At 38.0% G+C, this 27,971-nt stretch overlaps 1 protein-coding gene across 18 annotated transcripts in view; it reads left to right on the forward strand.

Annotated features, from left to right (window-relative positions):
- Window positions 1–27,971, forward strand: part of EML1 (EMAP like 1) — a 110,708-nt gene that overhangs the window by 49,646 nt on the left and 33,091 nt on the right. For 6 of the 18 annotated variants that reach the window (XM_085550559.1, XM_085550558.1, XM_085550553.1 and 3 more), the window contains exons 2-4: window positions 11,629–11,811; window positions 18,510–18,642; window positions 26,803–26,937. In XM_085550559.1, the coding sequence (XP_085406685.1) occupies window positions 11,629–11,811; window positions 18,510–18,642; window positions 26,803–26,937 (451 nt within the window). Of the gene's footprint in view, window positions 1–5,509; window positions 5,606–11,628; window positions 11,812–15,425; window positions 15,489–18,509; window positions 18,643–23,803; window positions 23,852–26,802; window positions 26,938–27,971 lie in introns of those variants that run through there. The other 12 variants (XM_015865509.3, XM_085550547.1, XM_085550548.1 and 9 more) reach the window with 4 other exon arrangements.

The raw sequence follows: 27,971 nt of genomic DNA on the forward strand, positions 1-27,971 counted from the left end.
TTAAGAAAGATTTATCATTAATGTAAAAGTAATTGTAGTTTTCTTAGTAAAAACTTCATTTATTTTATGCAGCAGTGTAAACATTATTTGCAGTTTATTGTAGTACCTCTTCTTTTGCTACATATCTATTCAGTTTTGCTCAGTACAGAATCATTTGTAATACTAAAATGCTATACCTGTATAGCATTTTTATAGCATAACTACAAGCATTCTATGCTGGAAATAGGAATTCTGTGCCTTCCCTGACAAATCAGAGGCTTGTATGGTGGAATTGTTCCTCTTTTGTCCAGTTACTGCTGGGAGGAATTGGTTTGTTGCTTGCATGAGTCACTGTTACCTGTCCTTTAGTGCCTTGTGGTTTTGAGATGTTTGCCATGCAGAAATGTTTGTTTATTGCTCGTCTGAAGGTAACAGAACTTGCATCTTCTCTGAAATAAAGAATGCAAATGATTCCAGCAGGCAGCTCCAAATGTCTCTTTATCCTCAGTAGCATGTTGCAATTTGCATCAGTAGAATTCCCACTTCTGTGGCTGCAGGAGCAGAAACAGGAGGCAGTGAAGTGAGCACAGGCCTTTGAGACTCCTCCTGGGGTAGGTGGGGTGGGGTGCAATGATGTTGAAGGGTTTCCTTGGGCCTTTTGTAAGCAGAAAGCTCTGGGAACAAATGAGTGTTGATACGATGACTACCTTTTTGAGATAGGTTTCCCTCCCCCCCCCCCCCAGACATTTTTGACAGACTTCCACCTGATAATTACCTAGTGAAAAGGTGTGGGCTGACAGCGCATTGGATATGAATGATATACGGGGCTTCACAGCTTGAGTTTTTCTTTAAAGCAACATTGTTGTACTGAAGCTACAACTCCCTGAACTGTTGTGTGGGGCTGGGAGGAACTCTATCGATTTGAAATGATCCAGGACTAGTTGGAGGAACTGCGGGCACCTTCATTTCTCTTTCAGGGTAACTCCCTTGTTCAGGTAAATTCTTTATACAGTGCGTTATGTATATAATCTTAGAACTGTGTGCGTTAGTTTCCAGTTCAATCCAGTGCTTTATTCACATTCAAATTAAATTTCTAGAATAATCATCTTTTTATTGGTCTGTATTCTCTGAACATTATCATTCCTGCCCTTTTTATCTTATTGAGGGCACAGGAAAGAACAGTTGAAGGAGGAATTGTTTTTGTAGTTTCTGTTGAGGGCCAGGAGGAAAGATGAAGGTGGGTCTTGACTACAGTGTATCTTAATCTTAAATGGGTCTATTGTGGGTGCTGTACCTGCTGTGAGCCTAACCTCATAATTTCCACCTGAACGCTGGTTCTCAGCTCTTTCATAAACAACCAGGGACGCACTTGTTGCCCTGCAGCTGCTCTGAGCTCACTGCCTGCAGGATCTGCTGCAGGAGGCGCTTGCCCATAGTGTTGGTCGATAACTCCTAAGCACACTTCATGGAGGTAATTAGGTCCCTGCATGTGCTGACTTGAGACATGGGGTGAGCTCTTCCATAAGGAAAGTCAGTAGCAGAAGCAGCTGCCTGCCTTGCAGGGACTTGTCTGGTGGCTTCTCCATCAGCAGTCAGGAGCTGGCTGTGAGTGCCTGGCAGTGCTTTGGTTGTTGGTGCTGAGTACCACCTGTATCTCTGATCTCACGTACAGGATATGTTCCTGTAGGTCTGCTTAACGTGGTCCCTTGCTGAGATTATATGGAAACATATAATCTCTGTCTTTGGCCTTTGGTCTTGCTATGCTGTAGGCAGTTATCTGCCTCTCATAAACCTGTCGATTTCCAAGTTCAACATGCTGCTCACCTTACTGCCTCAAATCCAGTTCTCTATTGCATTGAGGCAGCTTACTGTACCTGGGTGTCATCTCGGGTGAATCTGATTGATGAAATAAACTCCACATATTTGGAGACAGCTGCAATCAACACTGATATAAAAAAACAAAAAGGTTCCTATTTTAATCGTAAATAAAGGCTGTAATGTTATGCAGTGTCCTGGCATGTTTTGGATTTGCCTTCTGAGGTCATAGACCTCAGGAAAAAGAAGAGGGAAGGGAAAGATCAAAGAGGGAGAAGAGGAAAGAATTATGCGTATTTCCAGGTTCATGGGAGAACCATCAAAATATTAAATGGGCTTAATTCAAGTGGCCATGCTTGCCCTAGCTTGTGTCTGTGCAACTGAGCACAGAGGTCCAACTGTAGAGCTGTGAAAGCAAAAGAACTTTGGTCCTAAGGATGTTAGACTTATAGGCCTGCCTTTGCTAGTAGGTTCTATCTTACTGTGAAACTTGGAGCTCAGAGGCCTTGGTAACCGCTAAGTGATGAGCTTTATAGGCCGCGCTTTTTGTACTTTTTCTTGGCACTGGTGTTTAAGTTCAGTGACATCAGAAGATGGCATTTGGACAAGAATTTGCTCAGCACACACTCAGCCCATCTAATCTCTTAAGTGGAGTTCTTAGGGCAGGGGCTCTGACTGCCACCAGGAGGAAATCAGTCCCTGAGAGCCCTTGAAGCAGAGGACGGCCATGTGCCAGGCATGGGGCCTGCTCTCAGGGTAGGACTCATGTTAGGTTCTCATGCTAACAAATCCAGCTTTGAAGAAAACAAGAATACAAATAGTCTTTGGTATCTATCAGAAGTAAATGGAAGGAAGAATTGACACCAGGTGAAAAAGGAGAGAATAAGAAAAAATTCCAGTCTGTTGTGGGCTTCCTGGCACCTTGCCCCAATCCAAGCAAGAGCACCACAAGTTCACGCAAGTACTTCTTACAAACTTTAGTCTAACTGGCCATAGTGGATAAAACTCCATGTTACTGTGAAAGGCAATGCTGAAAAAGATGGGATTTTAAATAAGCCTGAAAATAACTTCCTAAAACTGGAAGACCTTTTCCTTTAATATTTAAATTGTTATTTGTCTTAGTGACAGCCTATAATGAAACCTAATGTTATACTGCATTAATTTTGGAAACTAAAATATTCAAGAAGCTCAGAGTTCTGAAGTCAGACAGTGCTTGAAGTGAGGCCATTAGCTGAGAACAAGTAAGCAGAGTTTGCAAAAATGATAACTCTGCCTTTGAATTCAATTCAGTTACCCCTTTCTGCAGGTACAGGAAGAATATTTTATTCTTTTCATGTTCTATTGCTTGGTCTGAGTCCACGGAAAACAATTTGGAAGGATGGCAAGTCTTCAAGAAAAGTAAAAGCAGAACATTTGACAGAGGGTTGTATTTTATGAATTAAAGCTATTGATTAGAGGCTGATATCTTCCAAGTCTTCATTCTCAAAGAGTTCAGTTATGAAACGTGATAAAACACAAACCATTTCAGATTGGTAGCAAAGGATTTCTAACTATTGATCTTGTCTCAGTTTTGATAGATCTGGTGGCTTGGCAGCTGGGGGAGGGATCGGCATAATAGGGAAGGCTCCCTTTGGAAAAGCCAATAGATGTTTTATTTGCTAATTTCTGAACTTCAAGTGTGTTTTTTTAAGTGAAACTTTAGCATATATTCTTATAGTTTAGTCTTATAGTATAGAGTAAGTATGAGTGTCTGCTGCACTTCTAATATGGAAGTTAGCAAAATGAAGGAACATATGCTAATATAAGTACTTGCTTAGATGCTTATATACTGCCACTTCCAATGTATTGCATGCAAATCTCGCATCTAGTTTGGGTTTTTTTGCCCAGCAGTGCTAAATACAGTCTCACTAGTGTACGCTGGGTGATGAATTTGAGTTCATCCTTTGCTAGATTTTGTAAGGTGACTTGAAAGTTTAGCAGGAAGCAGTGACATGTATGAATATATGACTGAGGCATCGTAGGTGCTCTCACACATTCAACAGTGTGCTTTTGTTCTCCTTAGGTTGTGGTAGAGGTGCAACAACCATCACCAAGGATGTAAAATAATAGAGCACAGCTATGCTCTGCCTGCCTCTACCTGAGATGCCTCTACCATTATTGTACCCTTTCCTTTCTTTGAGCTCTTGTTATGCTGTGGCTTCAGCTTTGTAACTCTAGGCTGATCGTTTGAGATCATTTTCCTCAAACTACTAACCTTGTTTTAATATTAAACTATGGAAGGCCATATATTATTTATTTTCTTCACAATGGTTTTCATTATTGTACAGACTGGTCCAGCACAGCATGGAGCAATGACAATTTGTTCAAGCTTTTCCTATTGATGTGCGTGCTTAACAGAGTCAGCACAGTGAGTCTGAACTGTAAAACATTTCACAGATAAACCTGTCTGAGGAAAAGCCCCTCTAATTTATTGTCAGGCCAAAAAATTCTTCTGTTTTTTCACTTGAGTGGTATTAACTGGTTGAGTTCCAAATAGCATCTCATCTACCATCTGCTGGGGAGAAACCAGTGAGCTGCTGGTTACAGCTTGTCACCTAGAGGCAGGTCAAGGGCATTTGATTTGATTGCTAATTTAGCTGTAGCAATTGCTGACTTTTTAGCCACAAGGAACTTATTGAGAATTTTCTGTTAAGATAATTTTTTTTCTCTCATTTTGTTAATGAATGCAGTGCACCCAGCTCTGAGGTGGTTCTCAATAATGTCTGCTGTTGTGGATTATCCTTCTTTCCTGTTAAGCTTCTAATTTTAGGAGGTTGAATTCCTTTTCTTTAGCTTTCCTAGTGGTAAGGCTGTAAAAGGACAAGCTCATTCCTCAGAGAATGTTTGGAAATACAGTGAGATGCTTTTACAGGTACTGGATTGCAATAGCTGTGTCAGAGAAAACACCATTCACAAAAATAACCGTCTGTAGTCCATATGAAGAGTACGCATTTGGATTGCAGTTTTGACAGTGTAGTTTAGATCTGTTCTGCCATAATGATGATTTAAGCTGTTTTTACTTGGATCACTTTTCTCATGGATTCCCAGTGCAATTCAGGGCACAGCATTAGGCAGGTGTGTGGGGCAGTGTTGTCTTCCTCCCTCCTACACACACACAACTTCTGAGGACATGGAGCAACTAATCTGGTCTGTTCAGATTACTTGCTGTGAGATGTACCTGATTGTACCCAACTAGGGCATGTCCTTATGATGCTAATTGCTCATTAGTACATTCATTGGAATAGAGATAGAACTGAAAAGTTGTCCTACCTGTTCAGGGTATATGCAGTGGTACATATATGAATGTTTATAGATGGAATGGCATTGTGACTATAGCTTTCGGGTTTGAAGATTAGACACAATTTCATGTTCCTTTGAATCAGTTTTTCCATCAAAAAAACCATGTTGTTTTCTGTCTTACCTTTTATATGTTTAAAATGCAATTAGAGAATCTGACGTAAAGTCCATTCCTGTAGCATTCTGCTGGCAGCAGTTCTGCTCCCCAGGATCACATGTAAAGCAACACAATTTTCCAACTTTAAGTGTAGTTTGTCTGTTTTTTCCTCAACCACATCAAATAATGAGATTAAATAGGATAACATTATTTCAGGCTTTAAATCCACTTGCTTTTCACAACGGAAAGCTCTAATCTGGTCAAATCAGGGTCTAGCAGAGCAGTCTGGTATGTGCCAGACTTTGGAATAAGCTGTTGCACATATGTGTTGTCATTGTCCTTCGGAGACAAGGCTGGAGAGCTGCTGCTGTGCTTCAGGTATGGTGTAATGTTTTGCTTTAGAGAATTGGATGTAGGGAAGATGGTCTGTGTGATACTGTCAACAGTGATCCTTGAAACAAAGGAGCTTGGTATTGTGTCGTCAAAGGAAACTGAACTGCTGTTTTATTTTGCATTGTTCTCCTGCACATAGAGAGCCTTTTGGTCTGCAAATAACTGCTGACATTATTCCATAGAAGCAGCCACCAGAATGTTTGGGACTTCCCAGTTCCTGAACCTAAGCCTGGCAACTCTGTCATTGCATTCCACTGTTTAAGTGCCGCAGTGATTTGCTCATTTTCATTTTGCAAGTTGTTTTCTTTTTAATCCTTGGTTTTTGGTGGTTGTTTTTCTTCCTAATTCTCTTTCTAGTGCTCTGGTGTTGTCAGTTCAGCCGGAGCGTATTGATCAGATATGTTGTTCGGCTGATGCTGGTGCCCCAGACTCAAAGATGTGTTCAATGAACCAAAAAGGGAGGGCAGGGTTTTTAAAGAAGCAGAAGATCCGATCTTACAGGAATCTTTTTCTGCACTGTTAGTTTCAAGCTAAACAGGGTGTGTTCAGAGAGGTGAAGTGGAGAGAGATCACTGAAAGTCAGTGTTAGCTTGACTCAAGGAGCCTGCAGAAAATAGTTCCAGTAACTTGGCTGGCACATGAAATCTCTGTGTTGGTGTGGGCAGGAGAAGGGGAGGTTACCAAGTGTGTAGCCAAGTGACATGAGCAGCATCTGACACTTCTGTGGATTTGGTGAAGTCTGAAAACAGGAAATTTGTCACAAATTGCAACATCTTCGGTGTTTCTTACTGCTATACTGGGTCCAAATCAGTTTGCAGTTCTCTCTGTCTGCATTGAGCAGCAGGGTGTGCACTGGCATCTCAGGCAGCTGAGCAGCTCCTACCTTCACACACATGCTTGGCTGCGTGTCAGAGGAGGGCTCTTCATCCCTGTGCATATTTCATAAGGCTGTAGTGGTGCTGAAGTTATTAGTGATGTCTGAGCAATGTAAATGGCTGGAGCAATTAATTTAAAGGTAAAGACATTGATGTACTTGCTGGTATTTTGGAGAGCCTAGCCACCAGCTGAGCTCATTTCAGACTTTCTGGCATGGTCTACATTTTTGTGCTAGAAGGGCATCTCTATGGGAGATGCTGCCTTTTCTCTACCGTCCTTTGCCACAGTTTCCATTGTTTGGGTTATGCTTTAACTTTTGCTGAAGGCCTCTGCTGGAAATTGCTGTCCCTAGAAGACTTGGATTTTCTTTTCTAACATTCTGCAATGAGTCTAAATTTAAAGACAACTTTGGTCAGAAGTATGAGATGCTTCTTTTAGTGAGCACTTCATCAGTGTTGGACAACTGCACCTATACTGTGCTAGGTTCTTTGGAAACATAGAAGAACAAAACAGATCCTGAGAAGTATGTGATGTACTTCCAAAACAACTTGATCCTGTTAATTGGTGCTCTGAAGAGACAGCATAAATTGAATAAACTCAGATTTGTTTGCCAGTCAGACTCAGTATCTAGTGTTTCCATTACTTTATCAGCTGCTAGAGTCTGGGCTGGACAAGGTAGTCTTGGAATTAGTGTCTGTGTGAGGCAAAGGTGAAATATATTTGTTTAATGAAGTAGTTCTTATGGGGAAAACTGCCAAGTCTGTTTTAATTTTAGCTTTTTAATATTTCTGTTTAACAACGTGTGGAAAATAAGTGAATACATACACAGCTTACTCATCTCGAAAATCAGTGGACATTTGGCAATGAAAAAAATAGATTCAGATAGCTTCCTTTTATTTATTGCTTTTCTGATGTTATTGGTGATGTTATTGTCATTGCTGGTTTTATTTTTCCTCTCCACCCCCCCAAAATGCTATTAATTCTTTGAGATCCTTTATTTCCTACATATCTAATTTACAATTCAGATTTAGGTTTTCCATCAGAAAATACCCTGCATTTTAGTATGCTTGCCTCTAACTAGCAGTGTAAGTATGCCTTTCTGCTTTGCCTTATATACAGTTAAGAAATCTTTAAATCATTCCTACTTGTAAACAGTGTGCACATCCTTTTGTTGGCTGTACTTCAGATGTTTCCTCACATTTGGCGAAGTACAAGTAATAAATTGCTGAAAAACTGGAAGATACTCTGGAAGCAGATTATTCATCTGACTCAGTATTGTCTTTTATTTTGCCACAAGAAATCTTTCCAATCTATGAGATCATGGATTAGCTGGTTGGAAAATTTAAAGAGCAGCACAAAGAACATTGCCTTTTCTTCTGCTGTATTCACTTTGAAACCTGCAGAATCTCAGCAAGGCATAAATGACGAATGATTGTTCTTTCCATATATTAATATGAATTTGTATTATGGATTATAACCAAGCATCTGAACTGATACTTTCTTCTTTTATTTAATTCTGGACATTACGTATGACATTAATCTCATGGGCTGGTGATCCAGGCTTGCTTTACAATCCACAGAAATACAAGAACACTTGTAAAATGTGAATTCACTTCAGATTTCTGATTCAAGGGATATAAATTGTAAACTATAAATTTAACTTTAAAGGCATGTTTCTTCTTTCTATGCCTATTTTTCTACCATTTCTTCCTATTTTCCTCCTTTTAAAAGAAGCAGTGATCAATTCTAGCATGTTTTCATAGAACTGTTAAGGTTGGAAAAGACCTGTAAGATTATTTATTATATATATATATTATGTATATATATATTTAGGCCAACCCTTGACCCTTTATCATTATACCTACTTAAATCAGTGCTACCCACTTGGGTGATGTGATGTTTGTGCATGGCCGAAAATGGTGATGATGAACATTGGCTGTATTGTAATGCGTCAGCAAAAATGTTTACGGTGTGTGGCCTCCTTCATGCACCTTTCAAGATAGTGAACAGCTGTGGATTTTATGAGGGATGAGGGGAAGACATTAAATGTACTGACACTGTTTAAAAAGTAGCTACATTTACTGAACTTATGGTCACAAAAAGTAACATATTGACACAGTAGCGTTCTTTGCTATGACGTTCTTTGCTATGAAGATGTGCTTATATACTGCAGAGGCTAATCACAAAGTAGGACTACAATACAGCTTTTATGAGCAGAGAAGAGTCACATCTCTTATGACCTCTGTGGTAGTTATGTGGTTAGGTAATTTTAATTAGTATTTCTCTTGTTTTGGTACCGCAACACATTGCTTATCTGCTTGCATTTCAGTTGTAACTATTGCTCACCGTTCCCAGATCTGGAGATCTCAACTGTGGGAACATTCCAGCCTCTCCTTGCAGATTTTGGAGCTCATGCTTGTGAATACTGTGGTGCTTTGCTTTCTCCACAAATGTAGCTCAGTTATATCCCATACATCCTCTATAGCTTACTGGTATATTTATGCAGAGAGGAAGCTAGGTCAAATGTGGCCAGGCTCTCGCACATCTTGTCTTCAACTGTAATCTTACTGGAAGTTGCTAGAGGTTCTGTTCTTTCCTGCATATTTGGAAGGGATCTGGATCCTGTGAGGCAGCAGACACAAAAAAGGTAAGTTGAGGCTGCAGCAGGAATGAGAGCTCCATTTCTGAGGAGTGGGAGGACGGGTGATGAGGAGGCACAGGTAGGCTGTGTCCAGAGGATGGGATTGGTTATTGCTTTTTGTTAGCGAGGATGCATGGAGAAGAGTCACAGTGACAGCTGGGAAGAGGGGAATGAAGAGAGAGATGTATGTTGTAATAATTATCAGTGGAAGTGATTTTATTTTTTTGTAAATAAAAATGCTGCTGATTTACTGCTTGAAGATTTATGTTTAAGCAAAACTATTGTTTCTTTATGCTTTGAAATGAATCTGATACTTTAATGAGAATATTTCTTCTGTAACACCAGGGCAGACCATTTTATCACCAGCAGATTTCTCCTCGAGTTTTCTTCTCAACTTGAAAACTTGCTATTTTTCTCTGAGTTCAGAAGAAAATATACCACGCCATATTGAATTCAGCAGAATGGCTGAAGTTCGAATTTGGCTTGTATTTGTTAAATGAAGTTTTAGATTCAGTTGCCTATTGTCCAGTATGCTAATCCATGTTATTTCCAGCTGAGTTAAAGTGTAAAGTCATTAGAGCAGCATGGGCCTTTTGTTTGTACAAGGAAAGGTTAAGTTCTACAGGCAGCTCATACTGCTGCCAGCATGTCTGCTAATCTTATTTTTGGGATTAATTACCTGCAACAGCTGCAGCTCAGAGTTCTGCACCGAGCAGAATTGTGACTATGCCAAAATGTGGAGAGCATTTAGGCTGTCTCGAAGGGAAACTTTTCCAGCGTTTTTCAGGAGTTCTCTTTTAGTTCGTCAGAACCGGGTGCTTACATTGAGGCTGTGAACACAACGGTGAAAGCTTTAATAGCCTAATGCTGATATTTTAAATATGCTCTGAAGCTTTTGTGAAGAATTAACAAGCAACTTAAGCTATATTTGCCTGTAATGGGTGTTCCGTACTGTTATAGCGTTTAAGTTGTTTCCAAGTCAGTTTTGGTAACCACAGATAACTGCTGAGGGTGTGAGAAGTACGTGAGCCAAAAAGCAGCAGTTAGGAACCAACTTGTGTTTGATTGGATTGGAAATGAATAGAGTTTTTCATTTTAAATACATTCCCCCCCCTTCCCCCCCAGATTTTTTTGATTAACAGTTCGTATGTATGAAGTTCTTTGGACACGCCTTTAAATGCATTCAGAAGTTGAAACTGTTATTTTCCTGTTTGAAGAACTTTGTTTTAAAATTCAACACTAGTTATTATGCACAAGCCACTGAACTTTCATTTTATGCCTTTGTACATTTGAAGTGGAAACATCTGGTCTGGAAAGGAGGAAAATCAAGTACAGAAGAAATGAAAGCATATAGTACCTTCTTCATAAAGAGATTGGCTTCAACAAGTGAGCAGAAGAAATGTATGTAGTAGATACTCATGAGGAGTGAGGCAGAAAAAAGTTAATGATTGTAGGCGGTAATTTAAATACCATTTTTAAAATAAAATATAACTTACTAGATATTCAAATGAAAGCTATAATCCCATAATCACTAGACTATTATTACTTAAAATTTTGAAGTAGGTTAATACTAATTCCTTTCAGTTTTTAAATCTAGCTAGTTAAATAAACCTTTTATGGTCCTCTTTTTAAAAGATACTTTTTCTTTTTCCCCTAGTAAATATCATCTTGGACATCTTTGACATTGTTCTATTTTTTTTTTTCCTTTTTTTCCTAATTTAATACTGTAAGAAATTACAGTGTTTCTATTTGATATGAAATGGAGTGGAACAAAAGTACTCATTTAGGAAAAATATTCTTGTTGCTAGTTTGGAGTGGAAAGAATGTGTAGCCCTCATCAGTGAGCTGCAGGCTCTAAGCTTCTGTGGGTTTGCTTCCAAATAATGGGCGAATTGTATACAAAGTAATGACCCTTTCTGAAATGTGGAGATTAAGAGTACGGTTCTGGAATAATTCTGAATTTACTTATTGTTTCTATTTTGGCCAGAAGGAATGTTTTCATAACGTTCCTCATGTAAATTGGGTTTTACGATACGGGATTAACGTATTTTCTCAGTTGATGGAAGGCGCTTGTAAAATTGAGTCTATCTGTTGTTTGTGTGTCTATTATTTATGTTCTATTACTTATTGGAAAGAAAAATCTAGGAGGGTGTACAGAAAATAAAAAAAATAACTCTTTGTCTAAATACCTGAAAGTTGTATAAAGTAGAATATTGAATGGGGATTGCTCCAAACTCCAGTTCAGAACACAGTGGATAACTGATAGTGGGATCAGCAGCAAGTAATCCAGAAACCAACCTTAATTATCTCATCATACTTCTTTCTGATTGTTGTTACAGAATTCATATCTCTGCCTTTTAGTCACGTGAAAGCTCTCTTCCTCAAGAGGTCATCAGATCTGAGTAAAAACCTTAACAACAGGCATTTGTCCAAGCTATTCCTTTATGATTACACATGTAGGTAATACGGCTTTTTCTGCTCCTTTGCATAGATGACAGTGCCTCTGCTGCAAGCAGTATGGAGGTAACGGATCGCATTGCCTCTCTGGAGCAACGTGTCCAGATGCAAGAAGATGACATCCAGCTGCTAAAATCTGCCCTTGCTGATGTGGTTCGACGCTTGAATATTACAGAGGAACAACAGGCCATGCAAAACAAGAAAGGACCTACCAAAGGTTGGCATTTCAGATATTTGTAAAATGGGTAGTTCAGTTCAAAGAGTGTTTTGTGTATACTAGTTTATTGTTTAGATCTTTCCGGTGGTCAAAGTCAGCAGCTTAAAATTCAAACAGTTGGAAATCTGACCTATCAAAAAGAACATGTACAAGTCTAAATTGTTAAACCTGTGAGTCTTCTAAAGTCCTCATGAACTAGTGAAGTGTTTCCATATTGCTACAAATTCCTGACTTATTAAAATTAATTCATGAAATCTTTTGTGAATGTTTCATAATAACTAGTATTGAATGTTGCGTATTCTATTTGTGAAATTGCTAAGTTTTTTTGTCTGGGGGGCGGGGAATGGGAAAAAGTTCAGACAAAAATTAATTCAGTTTAAAATGGGGTAGGCGTAACCAAAATCAGAACTTTGAGCTAGCTCAATGGTGATCTGACCAGCAAGATGTTGCTACGCTACTTGCTCAGGTTCAAATGAAAAATACAGCCAACTTTGGTGCCTCGATCAGTTACAGAATAACAGATCGAGATTCCAGATGTGATAGACATTGCAACTCTGTTATGCTGAGTTATGCAAATATTGCAGAGCGCTCACAATCTGGTCCTTTCCCCACAATACAGTTTGATATGTGTGTGCGTCAGAAAAGCTTGAGTTGGATATCCAGCACTTCACTGTAGCAAATGCTTACTAGAATTCTGCTGATGTTACATGCTGTCATCTGTGTGTCTGTAAAAGCATAGGAAAGAAAATGCTCATTACAAGCTTAGTAGGAATTTTTAGCAAATACTTTTGGGTAGTCCTGGGAATAAGAGTGATGACAACCTACATGTGGAAAGTCTGTGTATAACAGACTTCATAGAATGGCTTAAGTTGGAACGGACCTTAAAGATCATCTAGTTCCAAACCCTGCCATGGGTAGAGTTGCCTCCCACTAGACCAGGCTGCCCAGGACACCATTCAAATGTACTTTGAATGCCTCCAAGGATGGAGCATCCACAGCCTCCAAGGGTAGCCTGTTCCAGCACCTCACACCCTTTGAGTAAAAAAATTCTTCTGAACATCGCAATCTAACTCTCCTTTTTAGTTTAAAGCCATTCCTCCTTGTCCTATTGCTATCAAACCGCATTGGTCCCCCTTCTGTTTGCAAGCTCCCTTCAAGTACTGGAAGGCTGCAATGGAGTCTCCCAGGAGCCTTCTCCAAGCTAAACAAGCCCAAGTCCCTCTGCTTTTCTTCAAAGGAGAGGTTTCCCAGCCCTGGCATCTTTATGACCCTTTTCTGCACCCACATCCTTCCTGTACTGGGGCCCGTAGGCCTGGACACAATATTCCAAGTGGGGCCTCACAAGGGCAGGGTAGAGGGGGGGGGGGAAGACAGCAGAACACCATTTAGATTGCTCCAAGGAATTTCAATCCAATATTCTTTCTGAAGGCCTGATAGAAACACTGAGTCCTGGATGTCAGTAGCCTGCAGGGCCTGGTGCTCAAGGTGCATTTATGAGCCCTTTGTATCAGTGGATCTGTAAAGCTCTTATTCAGAAGAAAGGTAGCAGCTTACCACATCATTAGGAGTGCACATCTGGAACCTCATGGGATCTCATCTGTTGTCCCTTTGGCCTTTCTGTAGCAGAAACAGCCAGTACACAAACAGGTTTGCACTGGAATCTTTGGGCCATATCAGAGCAAAGCACACAACACAAACTCATACTCCCTCACAAGGCAAAGGTATTTTTTGGTATCCATTAGCAGATGATGTTTATGGTCTCTCTACTGTTTAAATTAAGAAATTGTTTCTTTGGTGGGGGTCCTGGCATGTGTTAATACAAATTAAACTTTTAGTTCATGTTGAAGGGTCATGTTTAATAATATATTCCTACCTTTTTTTGTGGGGGGCGGAAGGAGGGGGATGGAAATTGTTTGACCTTTACTATATATTTATGATGGATATTTACTTTTAGTCATTGATTTAACAGAATATGTAAAAACTACTTGGCTTTCTGAACTGAGATCTTTAGTTTGTTTAATGGAAATGGGGAAAAGAGAATTGGACAGAATTCCAGAACCAGATTAGCTCACTGTTGACGATACTGCTTGTTGGATAGAATATACAGTAAATGTCTGTGATCTTGTTCTCCCATTCTCTTCCCTCTGTGTTGTATTCTCCTCATTCTGAATTTGTTAGTCTTAATGGGAAAAACAAAAAGTTGAATGTTACCAATGATAATTCCCACTAGAACAAAATGTTCCACAAAATATGTTAGTACAAGAGATGAAGTGGCTTTATGTTGCCTTTAAAATAGATGTTATCTGATGTGTAAAGGAAATAAAGTTTAATTATTATTTCTGAATGGTAACCAGATCAGTTCTTGCCTGCTGACTTTGCTTAGTAAAATACAGAGCCAGATTTTCATGGATTTTGTGAACAATTGAGTTCTAAATCAGGAAATGTTTTCTTAGTTATGGCAGAAATTCAAAGCCATAGTTCAGCATATATTCCAAAGAAGCTTTTATAAGCTGATATTTCTGCCCTTCTATGGTTTTATTTTTTTTAATGTGTTTGTGGCGTAAGTACTTCTCTGGGTGTGAAATTACACTATAAGAAGCTTTATATGTGGTAATGTAAATAGGGCTTGGTAAAAGCCATCATACAAATTGCTGAAACGAATCTTGGTAATTGCTAAATAAATCCACTCAATTTCTTTAATTTTATTATATACCAGTTGTACCATCATTGTATGGTCAGCCTTATTAAACATAATTTATAACACAAAACCAAATGTGAAGTATCCTGATTGTTTCTTCCAGCTGGTATGTCAAGTATGATGCATTTCTATGATAACCTATTTTTTCTATAGTAGGCACAGCTATTTCATAAAAGACTTAGCCCAGAAGGCCAAGTTCCATTTCAGTACTGTAATTCAGAAAAGCATTTCAGTGGTCTCCTGTGGGGCCTGCTTGGACATGATGAAGCTGGGGACTGTGGCTTCTTGTGTCATCATGTGTGCTGACTGGCACTTGATTTACTTTCTTCTTATTGATTATTTAATGACTAATTCCTCATATACAATGTTAAAAAGTGAAAATTGGTCTCACAGTGTTATAAAATCTTATCCACTGTTGTTTGAAACATACTATGCGATCTTTCTTTTGTTTCCTCTGTGGCCTTTGATTAAAGTGTGTGTGAACTGTGGGAAGGTTCTTAACCTTGAAAGAGAAAATGAATCCCCACTGTTCTGCTTAAAGTCTGAAATAAGAAAATTCATGGGACAGAGTAATCCATTTTCTGAATACTTCATAAGTGAAATTGGCTTAAAGATTCAAGTGTAAGGCTAGCAAAAAAGTAATGCAGGAAAGCTTAAGCTTGTTTTCAGTCTCTGCACCTTCTTGTTCTAGACTTGAGCTAGGCAGCTTAAAAACAGTATACGTCATAGACACAGAGCTGCTTATCTTCTGTTTGTGGAGCTCCTTCACCAATGTGGCTTTATTTCTTCCTTATTTGATTCAGCTACTTTGTGGAGTTCAGTATGTTTCCTGTCTTTGTTTTACTCTTTGTTTGTTATTCTTTCCTTTTATAATTATTGGTTTGTTTGTAAACTTAATGGCCCTATTAATCCATAGATCAGAGTATGATTAAAAAAGCTGCTGCTGAGGCTGGTAAACATGTCAGTGCTGCTACCACAGGTAAGACCTCGAAGCAACAGAACTTCCCAAATAAATGTTACTGACAAAGCAGTAATCTGAGTGCGTTTGAGTTACTGACATCCACTGCTTCTAACAGTTAATGATGTGTTTGTGGTTGTTTGACTGTTGCGTTAATTACCACTGGTGTGAAATAGCTTTGTAAATAAAACTAAGTAGCTCCAGAATAAGTAGCGGAATAAGTGAATGATTTGTAGCTTTTCTGTGTGCTATGTAAGAATTTTGTGTTGTTGCTTTCAACAGTACCTGCTCATGGGGCTCAATCTTTAGATCTCCATCTCTAGAAATGTGGAGTCTCAGTTTGGTTTGGATTTAGAGCAAAAACCTTTGATGATCAAAAGTTACAGGGGTTGTTACTGTCTCCTGCTAGTTTCAATTTCATAGGGCTAAAAGAATAAACCAGTGCCCGTTGGAATTCATTTCAACTTCCCTTTAAGAGGTATTTTTATATAACAACAAAGAAGAAATATTTTATTTGTTTAACTTCAGTTATTATTCTAATTTCCGATGTCAAAGCTTCATGAAACTGTTGTGAACTGCAGTGATTGTGTCAGGAAACAAGTGTGCAACTGCTGAACTGTAGCCACGATTCTATAATATACAACAGAATCTGCTTTTGTGTGTTAGTTATATAATAAACATGCATTAAGGCATAATTAGTACATTTCAGCAGTTGGGTAGGAGTCATAGTAGAGCAAAATACTGTAGAAGTAAATAGGATCATAATATCTGTTTCCTTGACTGTGAGAAGCTGAGGTACAGTAAGTTTCAGCTGTTTTGCAGTGCCACTTGCTGTGGGTTGACCCTGGCAGGCAGTGGAGTTCCCCACAGCCACTCACTCTTCCCCAGTGGGACAGGGGAGAGAACTGGAAAAGTGAAAACCAGAAAGCTCCTGGGCTGAGATACCTGCAGTTTGGTAGGTGAAGCAAAGCTATGCATGCTGACAAAGCAAAACAAGGGATGGATTCACTACTTTCAATTGGTGGGCAGATGTTCATCTGTGTGGAAAACAGAACTCATTATGCACAGTGATGTCTTGGGAAGACAAAAGACAATGTTTATGATGTCCTTCTCTTCCTCATTCTCTCCTTCAGCTCTTATTGCTGAGCGCAATACTGTATGAAACGGAGTACCTCTTTGTTCTGTCTGGGTCAGCTGTCCTAGCAGCGTCCTCTTCCAGCTCCCGGTGCAGCCCCAGCTCCTTACTTGCAGGGCAGCTTGAGAAGCTAAGGTGTCCTTGGCTTAGTGTAAGCACTGCTCTGCAGCAACTTAGATATCAGTGTGCTGTCAACTCTGTTTTGGTCACAGATCCAAAACAAAGAGCTATAAGAGCAGCTATGAACAAAATTAATTCTAGCACAGTGAAAAATCAATACAGTTCTAAAGACAGTATTAGCATGTTAAAATAGGTCATCGAAACAGGGCTGGGAGGCACCATGAGTTCATTCAAGTCTTGTTTCACCTTTCCTTAAAGCTGCCCATGATGTCAGAGTGCTTTTGTTCTTTTTACTTTTGGTAAGAATGGTACTATTTAAATCCATCAATCCCAGCTTCTATCTTCAGGGAGCCCAGAGTTTTTCATTATTTCTTTGTTGACTTCTTTTCATGTCATTCTTCAGTCATCTAAGCCGAACAAGCCTTATTTCTTCACTGTTTCCTGATGGGAAGGGTATAATAAATAAACGATGAATGTGTAACGAACAGCTATATTTTTTAACACAGTTAACTACTTCAGTATGTGTCAAACAAGTATAGCTCATCTTGAAACTTGCATTCACAAGTAAATCTTATTTACCAGTGCATTCTCCTCAAGTCATGTCTTTCACTGTTTTTTCTTCAGTGTATGAGAACTTTAGGTGAACAAGTCAATACGTGATTACAATCTATACTACAATAAAATGCAAGCATATCTTAATCTAGATCTGAATGCACTTGTTAGGGCTTGGGTTTTTTAATTTATTTATCATTTTAGATTTATCCTGTGCAGTTTTTTTCCCCACAGTATTTCATAGCTGTTTTCCCTCAGCTTTGAGATGATGCCAGACTTTTTTCTTGTGTTTCTTAAGTGACTTATGAACATCTACTTTCTCCTGGGTATTCTTTCTCTGAACCTGGAGACTTTTGGCATCTTCACAAAGATGGCTGTAATATGAAGTGATGTTGAATTTCAGGTGACATATAGAGCTTCAGTTTTCTTCCCTGCTGTGCAGAGAGCACTGACACGCTTGTCTATGTTTCCTATGTTTCCAAGGTTTGCTTTGTAATGTAAGTTTTCATGTAAGTACTCACTGCTTGCAGTTTTAACCGCTTTTTGTTTTTGCAACTAATTTCTAATGCACTGGAATGGAACTTTTCAGTTATTCTACTAGTAGTTACAGTTTACACATGTGTAACACTTTATGAGCCAACATGTGATCAGAATACAGTTAGATAATGTCAGCTGATGAAATCTGCTGTTTTGATGATTTCAAAGCTTTTTCTGATTGATGGATAAAATTCCTTTCAGTAAGAACAGCCTACAGTCTTGAAAAGAAGTCAGATGTATGTAGCTGGAGAATAAGGATTTATTAACAGATTATTTTCTTGTGGAAAGCTTGTAAGTATGTTGAAGACCAGGAGTTTCTGGAACCGTGACTTACCTTTATTTCTAGCACTCTTCCAAATATCATCCAGGTGGATGATAGACAGGTGTTCTTTTAACAGGATTGCTTTTGGTGGCAGCTACTGCCTTTGTGTCTACCTGTAAGCTGACTGAGCTAGAACAGGATTTTGTAGATGGCACAGGCTGTGGAATTGTGTTCTTAATCCACGTGCAGATGGTTTAATATGATTATGAATAAAAAGATACTTAAATCATCTTCAAAACCTGCATCCACATAACTTTGGTAATAGTGAAGGGGGAGCATACTCTACAGCTATTTCAAAATATTTTTATTTTGTTTGCTAGAGGAAAAAAAGGAAAGAATATGTAAACAACGATTTAATCCTCTACTTGTTTTGCAGCAAGACCGCTGGTACAAACACTGCCTTTAAGGACAACTGTTAATAATGGAACTGTGTTACCAAAGAAACCAAGTGGCTCTTTACCTTCTCCATCAGGAACCAGAAAAGAAACTGTATCACCAGCAGCAAAAAGGTATGCATCCCTTGGAAGCACTGTAATTGTTAAATTGAGGGAATAATGGATCTTCTTCAAGCTTCTCAATATATGTTTTTTCTTACTTTCAGAGCAGTAGCCTGAATATTTAGTTCAGAATGAAAAGACATGGAGTTAATTATAGGAGATTTTAAACTCATTAGGTCTGATTAATCAGAATTAAGGTTATTACCCTAAAAAGAACACACAATGCTTAATCTACCAGTTTCTGTTACTTTCTTGTTACTGCAGTCTAACGCAGAGAATAAAGCGTTTCTACTGTGCTGTTTTGTAACATGACACAAAAAGGCAAGGATTTTCTAATAGTAAGAAGAAAACATGCAGTCTGTAGAGAAACTGTGTTACCATTACAAATCAGTGTGCTACTTTTGTTGATTTTTGTAAGTCATCTTAGAAATGTTTCAAGTATCTCAGGGAGGAAAATAGCATCAAGTGCATTTATGCAAGTTTATGCAAAGGAATACCTAGCTTTAGATACCTTACTATTACTGTTAGATGATTGGAATGATGTTTCAATTTCAGTTGTGTATTTTATAGATTACATATATGCCTGTTATACACCTGGGTTATAAGAAATGCAAGAGATGGAGTGGAGCCAAGTTCAAGTTAAATGTGACAGTTCTTGTGCTGCTGCTCTGCTGTAATGTTTGCCTGTTTAAATATATACTTGTATTGTATGCAATGGGGTTGTTGTTTTTGAAACATTTCTTTGGCTGTGTATCATCCTCAGCTTTTTGTAAAGACAATGCTGTCAGGTCTGAGAAAGGCAAGTTGTGGAGATGAGAGTATTAACATGCTATAGTTTAAAGCTTTTTTTGTTAAAGGTCTCTTTCTAAGGGAAGATGTCAACTAAGTGTATGCCACTCTGTTACTGATTTGAGGACCACTGGTTTTCATAAAACTCCAAATTTTGTTATTGTAGAGAAGCTACTCTATGCAGAATTGAAATTAGAAAGCATTATAAAACATTGTTTGTTTCAATGTCACACAAATAGAACTGGGCTCCTATGAAATGGGTCTTACTGCAGCTGCAGGCTTTGGCGAGTTTGCCAAAGATAAGAGAAGGAAGGTAAATACAATATGAATGTATTCATTATCAGAAATATGTTATCAGAATTTTTGCAAGTGGATGGAATTACTCGACTTTTAAAGAGAAAATTGATTTGTGTTTTAAAAGGAGCAATATTTTATGTATCATGAACTTTTAAGGAAAAATATTATTTTTTCTTAAGTCTCCTTAGTTTGTTCCTGTTAATTGAAAGCAGGGTTTTAAGTGGTATTTATTTTAAAGAAAGAAAAAGAGTGAGCCCAAGTATTGGCTTGTTTCACTTGTGTACGTAGGGTGGGACCCGTGATTCTGCGCACTTGCTATCCAAGGTTCAACATAGGACTTCCTGCTCCAGTACAGAATGGGTCAGATGCAGGTGAAGATCATTCTGTAGCCTGTGGGCAATGTCATGACTCTGTACATCCTCGAGATAAATGGCATTCTGCAACCTTCCCACCACATTCATGCGCTGTCTGGATACCCTCTGTGCTAGTGGGAAAGTCCTTATGGAGAATCCTTAGGGAGTGACTGTTGTATAACTGCCTTGGCTCATCTGTAAATGAAGTCTTCCATGGGATAAGAATTTTAATATAATTTTTTTTATTATTTTATTGTGTATATATACTACCAGAGGAAGAGAGTAGAGTGTTAAACTCCCTACCAGTGAATTACTGTAGACAACTTTTAATAAATTATTCTCTTCTGTTTTTGAAAATGAACTTTAAAATAACTGAAGGGGTTTTGTGTTTTCGCAATACAGCATGCACAAAATATTCAGTATTCATAGGTGAATATATCTTAACTGCTTGAAGTAGCCAACTTGCCAGTAGTCAAGTAGATAAGCTCATTAATATGAGTTCATTCATGCTTCATATTTATAGTGGGCCGTTTTACATTCAAGTGCTGTGAATATGTATAGAAGTAGAATCGTAGAATGGCTTAGGTTGGAAGGGACCTGAAAGATCATCCAGTTCCAAACCGCAATGAAAATGGGGGGGTTGCAACAGGGGAATATAGCAGCAAGGTCAAATAGGGGGCAGGAGTTGTCTTTGTTGAGAAGCTTTAATGAGCACTGAACAGTCCTTGAATTATGTGTAGTTTGTAATAACTTTTAAAGTCCTGGTTTCTGATAAACAATCACATTTTAACAGTGCTGTTCTCATATGAAGTGATTTCTGAAACTGCTACTAATTCTTGGCATAGGTGTGATGATGTGAAATTGGAGGTCTAAATAGTATTAAGTGCTTATAGATGTTTGTAAAGCTTATTTTTGGCTTGAATATATCTATATAGTGTATATGTACTATGTAGGTGTATATATACAATATAGGTGCAGAAAGAAAAAATTGTTTCAAAATTTGAAAAGTGAAAGAAAATTAGTAATAATAAAATGGAATAACTCCTATTTGAGTCTTCTTTTAAACCTTCAGTTTGCTGCTGTAAATTACAAACATCTGCTAGGATTACTATAAACAGGAAAATAGCATCTTTTTCTTCTTCTTGTTGAACATATTTTCAACACAGGCAAACCTCAAGGTTAATGGAGTCTCTCCCAGATGTTTCACTGAACCCTGTTATGAAAAGGGGATTAAAAATAAGTAAATTTTGATTTGAAATATTTGGTTAGGAAGTATATTGTTTCCAGTTAAAACAGCAAGTAATGCCTATCTGTACAAACATGCACAAATGATCTCTGCAGGGATCAAATATGCATCCATACATTCTATTGCTTAGAAGTAGATGTGTTTATTGACATGTCTACAAACACAGTCTCATTTATATGTGTTGGTTAACTCATCTGAACCCACAGATTGGCATAGTACTCCTCCTCCTTGCTGGATTTCCATGGAGATGCAGTTCAGAGTTCATGACGTTTTTCTGATTTCCCTTTTAATATTTGAAATGGAAATGACTACTTGTGGCAGGAATACAACACTGGAGATGATTAAAAAAAATATTGAGGCTGAAAGGGTGGAACTAACAGACTTTTATTCAAATTCTGCCACATTCTCTGAATGCCCTTATGCAAATCTCTTAACCTTTATGCATATTGGTTTTCCATATGTAAAATGCAATATCAGTAGGTTGTTATATGGCCCAATGTGTTAATTAGAACCAGATCTGTTAGAGCATTGAGTAACCTCAACTGACTCTGACTTCAATTTAGAATTGAGGGCACCAACCCCCCTTTGGCATTTAGATCTTGTATAGCCAAAACATGACTATCCAAGTTAAGGAAGGAACGAAATAACCTGAATACAGCAAATTCACAAGTACAGCACGTAGGTCAATCAGGTGATTATAAATACATGGTAATTAATGCAATGCAAGACTTAAAATAATGTTAAAAATGCTGATGTTGGTGATACCAGAACCAAAAGTTCTTATCCAGAACCAGTATGTGCTGCAGAGCTACGTGGCTACCAGGTGCGAGCTGGCTAACGTGAAACTGAAGTGATTTAGAGATGATCTGGGTAATCACCTGATACAGATAATCAAGAATTGCCCGTCTTTGTAAAGTGTTTGCAAGTCTTCCTTGTCCCTTGTCTCAGGAACTTTGATTTTTTTTTTTATATCTAGTGTGTTTACTACTTGTAAGCTGTGGAAGTCAGGATTTGTTTTTGTATACTGATTTTTATTCTGAACCTTATACATAGAATAATTGTTTGAAAGTTTCATTCAGCATAAGATGAACTTTTTCTATCATGAACAGAACTTTCCCTTCCCCCAGCATTCTTCCTTTCAGAAGCAATGTGGCTTGAAGTTCATTGCTTAACACTAAATTTGCCTTTGGAATGTGTCCAGCGCACAGTAGTAATGTTTTGAGTTCCCTATTAAAATCTAGGTTTTTGTGACTCATCTAGGATAGCTTTGTTTCCAATAGATGAAGGGGAAAAAAGAGGAAAAGAAAATATAAGGGAGGAGAATGCAGTCGGTACCTTTCTCAGTAGGGATGCTGCTGCAGACTGTAGGCCAGCATATACTTTCTCTTTTAGAAAGAGCCAATCAGTCACTCTTTGTTCTTGAGCAGATTGTAAAGTACTACAATGCTACAAAGCTGACAATGGAGATCAAAAGGAAGAAATTGGAACAAAGAAAACATAAAAAGCTTTGTTTGTAGGGAGAATAAAGTACTTTAATAAGATGAATTCTTGTTCTTCTAAACTCTAAACACATGGCCCCTAGGAAATTGTTCGGTCTCCTGGAATTAATGTTCCACATTATGTTCAGGGGGCAGCAATGATTTGCAACTGGCACACACAAACTGTGTCAAAACTTCAGTTTAGTCTCCTATTTAATGCTTGACTCTCTAAAAACTGATATTAAATAAAAGGAGTATAAATACAAAAAGCCTATCCATTGAACTTCAAGTGGAAAGCCATTACACTACTTCACTTTATCTCTAACAATTAAAGTTATTAGTGTGCTTTGCTCAAAGGCGTAATGAAATTAAAGTCATATATTATTCTTGAATTCATTCTAATTGATTAAAATGAGAGTCGGGAGTGCTATACAAGTTTCAGAATATTAGTATTATTAGTTTCACTACTATACAACTATTTTAATGTATATTATTGTACGAGCTCTAGTATTTTTCCCTCCAGAAATTTGATTATATGTATTCATATATTTTGTCCAGGTTTGCTCAGTGCAATTCAATGATGCGAGCATGTAAAACATACATGCTCTGCAGTAGTGTGTGTATATATGTATCAAGATTTATTTTCTTGTGCTTATTGTTGCTTTCATAATGGTCTTCTGTCTCCTAGCTGGGTCATCTGTCTGTTTCCTTCGCTTCTTTGATTTTCTGTGTTTTTTCTCAGTAGCTTTAGAAAGAGTCGTTGTATCTGGAGCACTGCTATGATTTTGTCATTCAAAGATACATTGGTGTTCTTAAATGTATGGTTTGAAATGATCAGATGCCAGAACCAATAATTGCTGTTGTTTATTCTTGCACGTGACCTCATACCTTAAATGCATGCAATGATGTCTTTTAATGTAAGCTTGTTTTAAATGTCTTTTCCGTGTTTTATTGTTGCATTCACTTTTTATTCTGCTTTGTTTACGCACCTCTCAATGTGGATTAAGCAGGTCTGTGAATCTTCTCAATGCATGCAAACTGAAAAAGCCTGCTCTAAGGTGAGGGATTCTTAATAGCTTTGTAGTGTTGAAGCTCAATTGCTTTTCCTTCCTGTTCTGATTCACGTCATAGAAACTGGCTGTTTTAGTGGCAGCATTAACACTGTAGAACTTATCTGTATTTATTACTCCCATTTTTAACACTTTCAGAAGTACATTTAAAACTTCTTGTTGCTGATAAATGCATTACTGAACTTATCCAGTAATGATTTCTGATGTTATCTCCATTCTCTTATGCTAACGTCATTTTTACTATATTTCATTAACTCTCATTCCTGTCTTAAATGATGTTTAAAATCCTTCCTTTAGAAATGATGTTAACAAATGTTACCTTTTGATTAAAAAAATTGAGAATGTTCTCCTTTCATATCACTAATGTGGAAGCCAAATTCTGGAATCCAGTCATGTTCTTACAGTCTTGTAATTTAAATGAGTATTTCTTATTTTAAATTCTTTCTCAGGTGTCCATTTATCTGCTGCAGCCATGCTGATATTAAACACTGGAGAAACCAAAATATGCATATGCCAAAATGGAGTTAATGTAATGGAATTAAAATATCCTGCTGTGATCCTCTTTTTCTGATCATTTGCTAATACATCTCACTGGGCTTTTGCTGTTGGTGGAAGTTTAAAATTTGTCAGAAGGTATTTTGGCGAGTTAGTTTAAGCACTAATAGATGTAAAATAACTTAAAAGAGTTTTGTTCTTCATTGTGGTAAAAGAAGTTTTTATACTGATATGGGGCTTCATCAGTAAAAAGATATCATTGCACTTCTAAGCTTTAGGCCTGTTCATTTTTTATCCATCATTTATCTTTTGAATGTTGATAGCTGTAAAAATAAAACCTCAAGCGATATTAAATTAGCTTAGAATTGCTTCCATGACTGCTACAGTAGTTATTCTGTTGATAGCATAATTTTGTGATTTCCTTCATTTAATTTCAGTGTTGGCTGATGTTGCGTCTTCTTTTTTTGGTTAAAGAGAAGATGTATCAAACCCTTATTTTGACTACAAAATCACACAGAGATGATGTTTTGCATTAGCAAAATCCAGTGAAAGGGCACATGCTGATAAAGATAATTTACATGGAGAAAAATTTTTCAGTACCAGGGCTGCTCTATGTTAGCCTAGGGTAAAGTTATATGGAATGATGTTAGTAGAGACAGAGAATTGTTAATTGTTTGTAGCATGCTACTTAATTACTTAATATATAGGTTTTCATGCATTTGATATTGAGAAGACTTGGGGAGGGTTAGCCTAGCTTAGGAAACAGTAATACCAGAAGTGACAACAGAATTGAGTTTTCACTGCCTTTTGCTTCTCTTGTGCATTATTTGTCTGTCCCTGTGTGCAGCTTATCATTCTGCTTGCTCTCTTACATCATTTTCTCCACAGAAACGTTTTCGTTTCAGCTTAATCCGTTGAATGGTGCTTGTTTTTAATACAATAACACAGCACTGAATATCTGCACTATCACTGCATATTCCAGAAAGATTTTTGCCAAGCCATCTGAGATGCATCACAAGTTGTATCTGCTCTGCCCTGAATGGATGGAGCTTCCTCTCAGAAAAATATTGTCTTTGCTGTGACTTGAGCTCAGATCTGTCCATTGTATTGTACAGTTATGTGTGTTGACCATGCAGAAAAGTCTGCTTCGCTTCCTTTACTTATGAAGAGTTGATGCCTCTGTTTTTTACACTATGCATGAAGTGGGGCACTCTGAGGAGCTAACTGAGGTAACATGGCAGGGGGTAGTTTTTAGAAGTTGATGCAATGGCCTGGGATAGTCCATGGTGATACCTGAACTGAGCCTCTTGGTAAGCAGAGCTCTGAGTGGAAAAAGTAACAGGGCTGGGGTTGGCAAAGGGACTGACTGGAAAGAGACTGGGTCCTGGAGGGCAGGAGCAGAAAAAGATGAAATGTTTATGTGAAGGGACAGAACATGACTAGGATGTGAGATGCATAGATGCCCCTGCTCTTATCTTTGGGGAGGGTAAAGCAGACAGAGGGCTGAGTTGGGTGAAAGGAGGAGTCTGTACCAAGTCCTGTCCAGCTGGTGCTTCGGAAGTGGTTCCTCCCTCATCCCAGGCACAGTTGCTCTGCATCTCAGGGAAAGGAGTAAAGCATGGGACCTAGCCCAGCTCACTTGTCACCTACTCCCTTTGCCCCTAGGGAGCATTGCTTTAGAAAAAAGTAGTTTGAACTAATGGAAAACCATAGTACTTTGTCACCTTTGTTATATGCTCTGGGTGATAGATATTGCTTCTGTTGTGCCTTGTTCTCAGTCAGTGAGAGCTTTCTGTCTGAAAGTCATGCTGGAGCTACCTTACAGCCATCTTTGCCAAAGGGATAGTTGAAAAATGAGAGGGTTAAGCCTCTCCCCTTGTCAGGGGATGCAGGTAATGTGATCTATTTGTGCATTTAGTGTAGAAGCGTGTATTTTTGACAAGTGAATGGAGAGCTAGCTTAGATTTTTCATAGTTTTTTTCTTTTTTTGGAGTGTGTTAAAACTAGCTTTGAACCACAGTGTAATTGATTTTGAATGCAGATACTGGTTAGCTTGCTAGTGCTCAAATTTTGACCTACTTTTTTAATTTTCTGTAGTCTGCTGGTGTCTGGTGCTTCCTTTGGGTCCTCCCTGTCTTGAGATAATTCTGAATTGTGGGGTGGTATTCAAAGATCTGGGAAGTTACATGAAAAGTAGGTGTTACAGATGTCTAAGTGTGACCCTTTTTTTTTTAATAGTTGGGCAAAAAAGTATGATGGTCTCTATTGCAAAAGTTACTCAGCAAAGCTCTTATATAAGATCTTTAATAAATAGTTTTTTATTAAAAATGATGTTATTATTTTTATGGCCAGCTTTCTACTAGATGCGTTTCTCAGAGATGTTTGTCTTTAAGTGTGTTCTTAACTAGTTCTGCTGTTAATCTTACTCCCTTTTCTTTTATTAGTACTATTAAGAGAACCAGCTCTTCTGAGCGTGTGTCCCCGGGAGGCCGGAGGGAAAGCTATGGAGATTCCAAAGGGAGTCGCAACCGCACTGGATCCACCAGCAGCTCATCCAGTGGTAAAAAGAACAGTGAAAGGTAGTGTTTCTTGAATGGCCACCCTGTTTTTTTTGCCTTCTGCCCTAACAGTGGAATTTGTTAGTGTTTTTTTTTTTGTTTTTAAACCCCCGCCAGTTGGTCAAAAATACATATTCCAAAAGACTTCAAATCTTTTTTTTTTTTTTTTTCAAATTTAGAAATGTCAGATGAATGAGGAATGGAGAAATAGACTTATGTGCAGGAACTATCCAAAGAAGCAGAGTAAATAAATGTGCATCTCTGTGCATCTTGATGGTGTTTCTCTGTATTGATGACAGTAACTAAAGGAGAATGTCTTTTCCAAGAGTTTCAGAATAGGATGTCTTGAAGATACAGGTTATTTACTGTTTGTGGTGAAATCAGTGTTTTGGCTAATCAATTCTTTCCCATATTTCCTAGACAGATTTTGGCCATTAGCCATAGCAATTACACCTATATCTGTCCTGCTACAGTTCCCTATGTAAAAAGAGGTGTTGATGATAGTTTTGAGAAACACAGTGTTGACGAAGAGTACATAATAATGTAATTCATCTGTTCTGCATCTCTATGCATGAGTGCCTTTATAAGAGTCATTGGGATTGCTGATGAGACAATGGCAGGACACAAAACTTCTTGTTGAACTCAGTGATCCTGATGGGTCCCTTCCAACTTGGGATATTCCATGATTCTACAACTTGATATTTTAATCTCTTTAGCATCTTCCCTCAATGTGGAGGTTGACTGAGGTTGTTGTCAAGTAATAGGCAGCAGCTAAAAGTGGGTGATTGAATTACTACTAGTTTTGTTTTGAAGCTATTCCTTGCTACTTTATACCTGCATAAGGTGCTACTTATCTGAAATTAGTTTTATATTAAAGCTACTAAAGAAACCAGATGAGAACATTAGTTACATTTTTGATTATTTAAAAGAAGAAAAGATACAACTTTTAATAACTGCATAGTGGTACTATAAACTTAAAAAAGATTGATTCACAAACAGCTAAGAAGTGGGGGGAGAAAGAAAAAGATATAACTGATGATTATCTGCAAAATTGA

This window comes from Coturnix japonica, chromosome 5 (genome assembly GCF_054131305.1).
Source record: "Coturnix japonica strain WE chromosome 5, WE-NBRP24, whole genome shotgun sequence".
Taxonomy (NCBI): Eukaryota; Metazoa; Chordata; class Aves; order Galliformes; family Phasianidae; genus Coturnix; species Coturnix japonica.